Source organism: Mustela nigripes, chromosome 6 (assembly GCF_022355385.1).
Source record: "Mustela nigripes isolate SB6536 chromosome 6, MUSNIG.SB6536, whole genome shotgun sequence".
Taxonomy (NCBI): Eukaryota; Metazoa; Chordata; class Mammalia; order Carnivora; family Mustelidae; genus Mustela; species Mustela nigripes.
The window spans coordinates 8179814-8191361 of NC_081562.1; the positions used below are offsets into that span (position 1 = coordinate 8179814).

The 11548-nt window shown below is 41.6% G+C and overlaps 1 protein-coding gene across 7 annotated transcripts in view; it reads right to left on the reverse strand.

Moving 5' to 3' along the window:
• Nucleotides 1–11548, reverse strand: part of TNRC6B (trinucleotide repeat containing adaptor 6B) — a 246345-nt gene that overhangs the window by 33342 nt on the left and 201455 nt on the right. For 4 of the 7 annotated variants that reach the window (XM_059401954.1, XM_059401952.1, XM_059401951.1 and 1 more), the window contains 6 exons: nucleotides 10659–10817; nucleotides 9107–9282; nucleotides 6196–6270; nucleotides 5284–5329; nucleotides 3516–3664; nucleotides 2299–2469 (listed from right to left, as the gene is read on the reverse strand). In XM_059401954.1, coding sequence (XP_059257937.1) covers nucleotides 2299–2469; nucleotides 3516–3664; nucleotides 5284–5329; nucleotides 6196–6270; nucleotides 9107–9282; nucleotides 10659–10817 — 776 coding nt within the window. The remainder of the gene's footprint in view (nucleotides 1–2298; nucleotides 2470–3515; nucleotides 3665–5283; nucleotides 5330–6195; nucleotides 6271–9106; nucleotides 9283–10658; nucleotides 10818–11548) is intronic. The other 3 variants (XM_059401956.1, XM_059401957.1, XM_059401958.1) reach the window with 3 other exon arrangements.

An 11548-nucleotide genomic window follows, 5' to 3' on the forward strand; every position in this document is an offset into this window, starting at 1 on the left:
CCATGTTTTAAAAAGTCCAAGACTGCTTTAAATTCCAACCCCTCTTTTGGTAAGAAATATTAGAAAGCATTTGCCTTTTTTCGTTTTTGTAACATCAGGCCCTATTTGCACATTCCCAGTGGACAGATGCCACCCCCGCCCCACCGCCCAGAGGTTTTAAGTCTGCTTTATCAAGTGTCTCTAAAGCCGTATCAAGCCCTGAGATACATCTGATTCGGATCATAGTACAGATGAGTCAATAGCAGTCTATCCAAAACACCTTCCTTCTTTTTAAATATGGAGCTTTGGCACTGCCACAGGCTCCATATTTTCTTGGCTTGGGATAACATGGCTAGTGGCAATCATACATAGTTTTTTAAGACTGTATTTAGAAATTAGGAAAATGGTCATCCAATGCTTATATGTATGTTCACGGCAGTTTATCTGGTTATTTCTAGAGCTTCACTGCTGAATACAAGGCTTTTATGCTGACCTGAGTCCTAGTATTTAATGGTGATCGCTGCCTCAAATGTAGTGTTTAACACAAAAAGGCATATAAATTATAAACCAAGTTACCAAGCTGACTGTAATCTGTGATTTGAAAATAAAAATCTTCCATTTTAATTTTTAATTATGAATTATGAACTATATTAAGGCTGCATGAAAATGGTATAAAAGAACCATGACACACGTACCCACCGGATTCACAATGAACTTTGCAGTATTCCATTTTTAGGATTAAAAAAAAAAAAAAAACAACCCAAAGAGGAATGACCTTTTCTTCGAGCCCAGTGCCAGCTACTTTGGCTAGTCTATTATATTAAAAATTACAGGGGCGCCTGGGTGGCTCAGTGTGTTGGGCCTCTGCCTTCAGCTCAGGTCATGCTCTCAGGGTCCTGGGATAGAGCCCCGCATCGGGCTCTCTGCTCTGCAGGGAGCCTGCTTACCCTCACCTTCTCTGCGTGCCTCTCGGCCTACTTGTGATCCCTCTCTCTCTCTATTAAATAAATAAATAAAATAATAAAAAATAATAATAAAATAAAATAAAAATTATATACTAATGGCTCTTGATAAATGCACGATCCTGTAGGCATGTTTGTAATCATCATTTATCAAGAGTATTAGGACTATTTTATATTTTCTATATTTCACTCCAAAAAGAGAGCTGCCCCAAACCACTGATATAATTATTTCTTGTTTGTTTATATAAGCAAAATAGGTCTATGGTCTCTGTGGAAGCATTAAGAAAAACACAAGAAATATAAAAAAAGAAAACAAGAAATTACCCATAACTCCCAAACCAGAAATAACCAACTGAACACAAGGATATCATATGATCCATATTTAAAATGTGCTACAGCAATAATTAAAGTGTATGAAAGACCTGTGTGCAACCAAGGACTATGGTGTGAAAGGTGATCTGTAACATCCTTTCACATGTATGTGAAAGTCAGTATGGATACAATTAAAAATTAAAGTCAGAATGGATACAATTAAAAATTAAATGTCCTTCCATGACATCCTGAGGTGAGAGTCACAGTGACAGGAAGTGGCCATAGAACTGTGGCTAGGAAAATATCATCACTGGAGTCACTGTCACAGAATGGTCTCCAAATTCCTGGTTTTCTCCCTGAGAACTACCCTGGACCTGCTGTGGGGTGACAGAGGCCTGTGGCACTGTGTCAGGCTCATGGAGGGGAGGGGGCCCCAGGGGCCTACCCTGCCAGTCTCACTCTTGGTGCTTGTCTCTCCCCAAATAGGGCAAATAGGCCGCCATGTCTGAACAATGTCCAGTCTTCCCAAAACTTCATTCTCTCCTATCAGATTACCTCTCTCGGGGTAATTATCGTATTTTACCCTTAAAGACACCCTTAAGATGTTGTAACATTCCAATTTGCTCTTACTAGTTTTGCTGTTATTTTCTAAGTAGAAGTTTTACTAACGTGAAAGGACTTCAAAAATATCACTTGCCATTCAATCCAAGGTTAAAAATGGCAAATTTTTGTTGCTAAGTCAGATAACATAAAATACCTACATAGCCTCTTTAACATTTTCCTAAAGTAGTTCTTAGGAACTTAGCTTAACTTGGAACCAAAAATGAGAAGACAAAAGAAACAGATTTAAATAAAATCCATGTTGAGAAAGTATGAGGAGAGATGGGTTCTACGGGCTAAGAGATCTAAAGCCTATACTTAGTATCATTCTGTGCATTCAGTAATCAACAAATTTCCCAAGACAGACAAATGATGCAACGAACTGCAGACCAGGGCCAAGGCGAGGCCACAGCCAAGCAGTTGTAAATTTGAGAGGCCTCCTTACTTGTCTAGCAGCGAAGTTTTGGGGGTTGAGCCCTGTGCCGATTGCTCCAAGGCTGACGTTGGGTAGTGTGGAACCAGAGGGAGACAGCTTGTAGCTGGGAGAAGGGGAGAAGGGAGAGCAGGGAGCCTCATCCCCAAGGCACCCATCTTGATTGGAGAAAGGCAAAGTCAGCTGAAAAGTAGTAGGAGTTAGCCAATCACAATGAGTGTTGGTTAGTGAAGCAACAGAATGCAAGAAGGGACAAGAGAGAAACACTAGGAACAAACAGAGTTAGAGTGTATTAGCAATAAACGAGGATGGAATTTGGATTTGATAAGAGTCATTGTACTTGGCCCAAAAGACACCATCTGTCATCTCTGATACGGATTTTTTTTCTTATCCTCTAAATCAGTAACACATTCTGTCCATTGCACTAGGATAAAAACTGCCAGATTCTTTACTTTTATGCTTCTAATACTGATTACTATAGGTGGCTGCTGAAAGAGAAGCCAGAGTAATACTCCTGTGAATCTGTTGCTGCCTGGAACAGCGGCATCAGTGTAAAACTTCTGGTTTTCATTGCTTTCTGCAGAGCCAGGGCCATGGCAAATCAGTATTCTCAATCAAGGAATTACTTCCTCCATTAGGAATGATAAAAATCAAAATAAACAGGTATAAACAACTTCTTTAAATAAGGTAGTTGAGAATTTGGACAGTTTACCATTGTAACTAAAAACAGGTCACTAGGGACATGGAGAAAGAACAAAGGAACTCTCTTAGAAATAACAAAAGAGAAAGTTCTGAGGCTGGAAGGCAAGGCCTTAGGAGATATGGACTGTTTGCACAAGATCCCAAATTTAATTTCTCATTGTACAGCAGCAGAGAAAAGAATTCAGAATAAATTTGTCTCTCAAATTTCTTCTACATGTTTCGAATGTGCATTTCCCGTACTGTAAAAAGTCAGACCATTCATTTCCCACCCCCCTCCGAACTTCATAAAATTTCTAAAGACTCAGACCTTCTTCACACACTAAAGACAGATGGTTCTAGCTTCTGCCTAATCACCTGTCGACATCGACTGCTTTTATGTCACCACTTAAATGCAGGTGATGTTTGCGTTTTGCTCATTAATTAACTCAGTAATTCTATGCTTCCTCCTGGAACTGATTATCAAAAGAACAAATGGGAACCCAAGTGGTTCACATGAATTACTGTGTGAAACCAAGGATCTAACTCACCTTCTCGAAATAAGGCCCACTATCTGTGGTTCCCATGTCTTTGGAATTAGGTGGACGGAACCCAGATCGATCCTTCCTCATGATATCATTAAAATCCCCGAGATTCATCGCTCGTTTGTCCACGTCAAATTTTTTATCTGGAAGGCTCCCTGAAAAAGAGCACAGAAGAAGTGAATATTTCAAGAACCAAAGTCTCCCTCACGACAAGGAGTTACCAGCTCCACTCTTGTCCCTTAGGTGCTGGGTGTAGCCCACAAGGGATCTCACTGGCTCAGGCTGCTGGGGAACCCGCCCTCGAGTGCTCGTGGGCCCTTTTGTTCCTTTTTAAAAAACCCGTTATCAGTTTTAACTTGTTTTCAGTGGAGGACTGAGAGAGAGACTCAGACAGGACCCGGTAAAAACCTGACTAAAAAAATATTCCCACCAGTTATTGACATGTTTGAGGAATATCACTTGCTCATAGATTCAATTGTCCTGGGGGAGAAAATTTGTCTCTTGCCCTTTTAGCATCTGCTAGATAAATGGGTGGGGCTGTGAAACAGTTATTGGGAATAAAAAGGCCTAAGAGGCACAAATGTTGCTCTAGAATTTAGAAATCAGAGTTGAACACATTAAGTACCATGGTTATTCCTCATTTTCTTCGCTGCTCTGAAAATTTGCTATCATACACTGACATGATCAGAGCTCCTGGAAGCACGCTTTTTTGTTATTCTTAGATTTTAAAAATATCATAGATCAAAGACAATCTCCCTTATGACCGAGGACGGTCTTTCTTCCTGGTTTGATTCTTTTTAGTTCCTCAAGGTGAGCAACAGGGTCATGGGGACGAGCCCACAGATGAAGGGCAGACGCTGCATCTGGCCCACTTGCAGTGGGCGAGCTCGTCAATAATGCAACATCCCAGGGCAGACGGGACTAGCAAGCTGAGAGCAGAAGCTGGCAGGGCCACAGGATACTTTGTTCGGCCACACACCACAGGTTTTTTTTTTTGTTTTTTGTTTTGTTTTGTTTTTAAAGATTTTATTTATTTGACAGAGAAAGAGATCACAAGTAGGGAGAGAGGCAGGCGGGGGTCGGGGGGGAAGCATGCTTCCCACTGAGGAAGGAGCCCAATGTGGGGCTCGATCCCAGGACCCTGAGATCATGACCTGAGCCAAAGGCAGAGGCTTAACCCACTGGGCCACCCAGGTACCACCATACACTGCAGTTCTTAAAATCTGAATTAGCGGGGCACCTGGGTGGCTCAGTGGGTTAAAGCCTCTGCCTTCAGCTCAGGTCATGATCCCAGGGTCTTGGGATCGAGCCCTGCATCGGGCTCTCTGCTCAGCAGGGAGCCTGCTTCCTCCTCTTTCTCTGCTTGCTTCTCTGTGAGCTCCATCTGTCAAATAAATAAATAAAATCTTAAAAAAAAAAATCTGAATTAGCTTCCAATATTTAAGTATCGGGTTGTCCATGTATGTATTTCTGGCCTTGCTTGTAAACTGAAAGCTCTGACAAAGCTGAATCCTAGATCTTGTAAATGGGTACATATGCCCCCACAGTAACTAGTGGCCTCCAACTCCCACTTTCTCCTACCTGGCATACACCATTCATTTACAGGACCTTCCGGGATCCTACAGCCGTTTGAGTTTTCAACCCCCACCTAGTGTCTAGGACAGTCCTTCACGTCTGCTTAATAGCACCACCCCAACTCAAACTGAGCAGGGATCCAACGTGGCATCATTAACAACAATATATATTCCATTCTTATCTGTGGAGTGATACACACCTACAGACAAATCCATTTTGCTGCCTGGATTATCTTCAGTTTGACTCTGAAAAAGAAGCAACAGGGAGGGAGGATTAAAGGTTTGAATTCAATGTCTGGATCAGAGGGGAAAAAATGGCATTATTTACATGAGAGCTGTGGCGTCTGACGGGCACCATACACGGCCCTTTGATGTGAACCTTACACAGGGATGAAGACAAGATCATTCGGGATACGACTAATTTGATTGCCATTGGTGTCTATACTCCCAAATTCAATTTTCACACAGAATTAGCTTTAGTAATTCTATGGACACAGCAATAGCTAAATAGCCGCTTAGAGAAATAAAACCCTGTCCTCAAGCTCCAGTCGGCTCAGGATCAAATTCCATGAGTGTCAGCCAAATGATGACAACTTCTTCTCGTGACTCGTCAAGTCATCAAATCTGGAAATGTGCAGCCAAGTCAAGCTATTTGTCTTTTGGCAACCAGGGACGGGGTGTCCCCATGATGCTCCCAAGAGATAAGGGAAAGAAAAAAAAAAAGAGAGAAGTCCTCCAAGAATTTCCTATATAATTAATTACAAATATTTTCTCTAGTTATTTTGCTGTTGCTGCCGTTTTTAAAACTGTAATATTAAACCTGATACAGGAGTAGTCAGGGAAAATTCTACAAGTTTTAAGGCTTGGCTCTTTCTTCCTCTAGCCACCTAAGGAAAAGGTTACAAGGACTACAAACTCAAAAGCCATAACCATTAAATATTGGAGTAGATCACTAAGAATAAAAGAATAGAAGACAAATATTGCTTAAATCAGAAACACTGTTTAACCAGTTTCTAACTCTGTGATGTTGTACTCTATGTGGCAGTGGTTTTAACATCTGTACTAAAAGTAAAAGCTGGGCTATATTACACATAAAAGAAAACGAAACTTACCAGCAATCCCATATTTGAAAACTGTTTGGCAAGAGGATTCATCCATGAATCATTGTTTCCTCCTTTCAGTGAGCACTACAGAAATGAAATATGTAACCTCAGAACCAAATTATTTTATCTCACTTCATATCTGAGTTGCATTTAAGTACTGACTGAAAATGCAGAACCAACAGTTTACCTTTTAGAGCCCAAATTTCCCTCTTTGACTATGGTTATTTTGATATTTAATCTATTAGATGAAAGATTAATAAGCTTTAGTTCTATCTGTGTTTTCATTTTTCTTTTGTCACATTGAATTAGAATTAACTGGAAAAATATACAGTCGGGTTCCCCCACGCCCCCAGGGGGAATGGCAGAGGGAGAGGGAGAAGCAGACTCCACACTGCGCAGGAAGCCTGATATGGGACGAGATCCCAGGACCCTGGGATCATGACCTCAGCTGAAGGCAGATGCTTAACTGACTGAGCCACCCAGGCACCCAGGTCTGCTGGTATTTTTACCTCATAAACAGAAGAAGGTCAATATCAGATCACAATGTCAGATCACAAACACAATGTTTGCGTCCTAGTACTTTCCCCTTTATTATCTTCTTGTAACCCAGTTTGTAATGGAAGAGTTTGATGCTAGTGCCTATTATAAAATAAATAGGCACTAACCTATTAAAATGGGCTATTTAAGCTGGTCATTAGTTTCTGTGTGCAAACAACGAGGACTCATCCACGTACCCTTCGTCTGCTTATTTAACAGTATAAACAACCAGGGTCCCCAATGGGAAAGAGGCCTAGCGGAAGACCTCACAGATCTTACTGTAAAGTAAGGCAGATGCTGAGTTTTTGTTTCTTTACTTTTCTTTTTTTTGTTTTGTTTTTTAAGATTTTACTTATTTATTTAAGATAGAGCGAGCATGAGCTCGAGCGGTGGGGAGGGGCAGAGGGAAAGGGAGAAGCAGACTCCCCGCTGAGCAGGGAGCCTGATGCAGGACTAGATCCCACGACTCTGAGATCATGACCTGAGTGAAGGCAGACACCTAACCGACTGAGCCACCCAGGTGCGCCTGGGTTTTTGTTTCTCAAGGGACCTAGTTTCTTCCTTAAACAGGACACCCAGCATCAGCTCCTCTTTTACTTCTATGGAGGAGGCAGGTGGAACTGTGATGAGGATTTGTTGGGGACACGGGGTGATGGGGCTTTGTGCACTTGCACAATCTACCGATAAAAACTCTGTGTTTTGATGATATCTGTTACGTCAGTTTTATTATTCTTGAAAGGGAGTAAGTTTATTTCAGTTCAGTTATAGGTTTTAACGTCAAGAAAGCCCTCACTGGAGAGAGGGGAGAACTAACTGGTAGTTTTTGTTGAACGCAAACAGTTTCGGTTTTGCGGATGAAAAGAGTTTTGTGGTGAGATGTGGTGACAGTTGCACAATAGTGTGAATGCACTCAACACTAATGAACTGTCTGTGCACCTAAAAATGGCTAAAATGGTAAATCTTACGTTATCTGCCTTCGATCACAATCAGTTAAAAAAAAAAGGCTCTTGAATACAAAAGGTCAGAACTGTCAGTCACGGGGCAGAAACACTGAATTCCCACTGAGCCGGATCAATTACGTCTCAGGGCCACCCACGGGGCCAGCACCTTTCCCTTGCTCACTTCGGGTCAATCAGCAGTCTCCCTCAACTGTCTTTTATAATCCGACTCATTGGGAATTCGTAAATGACAAAAACAAAGCCACAGCAAGTGAGACAATATGAGTACAAAGATGCTGACCCGTTTATCTGAATAATTCCTTCTGTGACTAGAGTGAGGGAACAGAAGTCCTTAGGAGGGAAACTGTGACTGGCTGCTTACCCAGGATGCCTCCAACAGGAACCATCTGTGTTCTCGGCTACTGAGCTACCCTATTCAGAACAAAACTGCATCCTGCAATAAAGGGGATGAAGGCACAGCCAGCCCCCTTAGCCAACCAAAGACCTTCCAGGAGGGTACTTGGTGTTTGAAACCAGGACAATGTTCACTGAAATGTTTCACGGGGCAGCAAGGCTCCCATGTTGAAATTAAATATACGACTGCCCACTCCTTATGTCCATCAATTTACCTGCAGAAGGGAAAAAACGCCTCTGCTGAGAGAGTGGTTCAGGTTCAGAGACTTGTTCTAGATTGAAACCAAAGTTCTCATCAAATTATGCAAATCAAAGTAGAAACCGAGTTGCTCTAACACAAGGAAAGCGACTTTATCCCCCCCCCCTTTTTTATTTAAGTAGGCTCCATGGCAGCATTTAGCCAAATGTGGGACTTGAACCTGTGACTCCGAGATCAAGATTTGAGCTGAAATCAAGAGTCAGATGCTTAGCCAACTGAACCACTCAAGCGCTCCGGAAAGTGACAACTTTAGAACAGGCATAGGATATAGATAATATCAGCCGGCAGATACAGCAGGGCTACGCACCAGCACTTCACTTTGTTGGAAGAATGGTTCTGGGTTTTGGAATTTCCCGAAATCGGATAAAAACCAGTCATGCTGATCACCACTGGAGAAGCTATCTTTCTTTGGTTTCTCTTCTATATATCATTGGGACTTACCCTAAAGACTTCCTTGGCTTTAGAATGCAAAAGCATAAAACATTTATAAGGTATGCCTTGAAAGCTTCCAAAGAGTTATCATCATATGGAAACTAAAAGTGAAAAAAACCTCTTTGAAAATTCCACTTTGTTCACAGCAACAGCTCTGTAGTTTGAGGTTTCAAGGTCATGGGGAAGGAAGATGAGGAGTAAAGAGGAAGTAATTATTTGCTCTTAAGAAAATATTTTCCCCCTTACTTAGGACCTCAGGGACTCCTCCATTAGAAAATTCTCAGTTCTGCCTTCTAAGAATGAAGAAGCAAGCTCAAGCATTTCTAAAGTGGGCTACTACCTTCATTTGCTTCTTTCCTCCTTGTCCCCAGCTTGCTGAGTTGTGGGAGGAAGCACTTCCCTGAGAGCCGGCGGTGTTCCAGACTCCTCCATCATCCTCCTCTTCCCAGCTGGGATGGCGAGTTCCCGTCACTGGACCGTCACTCTCCCCCCAGCCGTCTTGCATAGATTTGGAATCTTTAGGAAAAGAACAGGTCAATCGTATGCGATAGCTATATATGGCAATAACCACAATGCTCAGTCCCTATGAGTGCAGCATTTGAGGTGTTTGTCATCATATCTAATCCATCTCTATGGCAAGGCAAACAATCTAGCCCCTTCCACATTTATATTACCTAGACAAAGGGTAGGTACCATTATAGCTTTAACTACAGACGATCCTGAAGAGATGAAGACATTTTTAAACTGAGAAGGTTTTCTGATGGAAGAAGGGTGATTCTAAGGTTGGGAAAGACACGGAGAAATCCTGACAGTACTGCCCAAGCGTCTCCTTGTGCCGAGGGTCTGGTTCATGTCTTCCAACATCCATTTTGGATCTATTTCAAGTTTATAGCGTGGTATTTCCCATGATGATACAACCAATTTTACAGCGAAAATCATGATGAAACCATCATCTTTATAAAGCTATTTCTATTTCTATGAAGTGAAGGAGATTTGTAATTTTTAAAATGCAAATTACAGATACAAGAATCAATTTCTAGAAAATAGCTAAAAGTATATTTCTTCATGTGGCACTGTTAAGAGTCATACATACCATATGATAGAACTGACAACAGAATTTGTTATTCTAGTTCAAATTTTGAGCACTCAGTATGACCACACTTTTAAATCAAAAGATAATTCCTTAAATCTGCAATATGGCAGAAAAGAGATGTTGGAATACTTTTAAAGACAACGACAAACAAGTGAAAACGGGCACTTGAAATTGAATTTTTCAACATTCCATAGCATCGGTTTACAAAGTTTTACAAATTACTGGGCCTACACATTGCCAGCTGGATCAAGGATAGCTTAGACTTTCAATGATTATGAATAAGTGTGACATGCTTCGTATAAAAACTCAAATGAAGAAATCTTTGTTGCATTCAAGAAACCTTAAATGTTCCTATGTGGGTGGAAGTATGAGAGGAGAGACAAAGGGACAAGGAAGAAACAGAAGGATAAAGTCACTGAGCGGCAGAGACTGTGATCCACAGTAAAAGCCAGGAAAAGTCTTTTCAAATTATACTAACAAAGGGGCAGAGATGCAAAACAGAGATGGTGAGCAATATTTACGTTACTGGCAAAAAAAGCACCACGGCAACATTTCAAATCTGGCCAGATACTAAACCTAACTTAAAATGAACTCAACAAAATCAACTTATGTCTTCTAGACTGTAAACATGTTAACATACGCAAAGCTAAGTCACGGTCATTTGCGACTGATGGTTTATTAAAGGTCCACGGTCCTCAGTCTCATTGAAACGACAGTTTAAACATCAGCCCACGCCTCACCAACATGTTTGGCCTCCAGATCAACGGAGACTCCCTCACAAATAAGGCTGTACACTTACTAGGTTTCATGGCATTTGGAGCGTTGGAGGGTGTGTTCCCCCAGCCTGTGGTCGATGCTCCCGTGTCATCCATTTCACCCCACCCAGGACTGCTTTCGTTTGGCTCACCCCAAGCTGAAGTACCATTATCTGGAGCAGGTGGTGTGCTTTTGCTCCAGACTGCAAAGAAAGAAAATGGGTCTCTAAGAAGGATCTGTTAAAGGAAACATCCTAATATCCAGGGAGCCAGGGAGCCAGGGTGGGGGAGGGGCGGCGACAGTGGGAGAAACAGGCACTCCTGGGTTCTGCCGGCAGAAATAGGAACGGCTTCCACCCTCAGGAGGCAACGGGCATTGTCACTTTAACTTCTGGCCCAGTACTTCCTCTGCCGGGAAACTATACGACAGATACACTTGTAAAGTACATAAACCTACATGTACAGCAGTGCTCACTGGATCGCTGCTGGAAACCATCTGGAAGCGACCTAAGTATCTATCAAAGAGGGACTGGTTAGGCCAATTGTGTCACCCATGAAATAAACACTGTACACAGAAGCAAATAAAAGACAAAAATGTATGTGCTAACATGGAAAGTTTTAAAGTATGATGAAAAAAGCAAGGTGAAGAACAGCGTATACAGTACAATCCCTTCTGTGTAAAAGCTGTAAAGGATAGATATATTTTGCTACAGGTATGAACAAAATTTTGAATGAGACACAAAACTCTAAGACATTACCTGTGGGAGGAGACCCCGGGGGCTAAGATTCTTTTATTCACTACATTTCGCTTTTCTATATAGTTTAAAGGTTTTTTACTATATGGATAATAAATTTTTTTCATGTTAGCAGGTCTTAAATGCTGGTCAGGGAATTAATAAGCGATCTTTATTTCCTGCTTCATTCTTTTCAATAT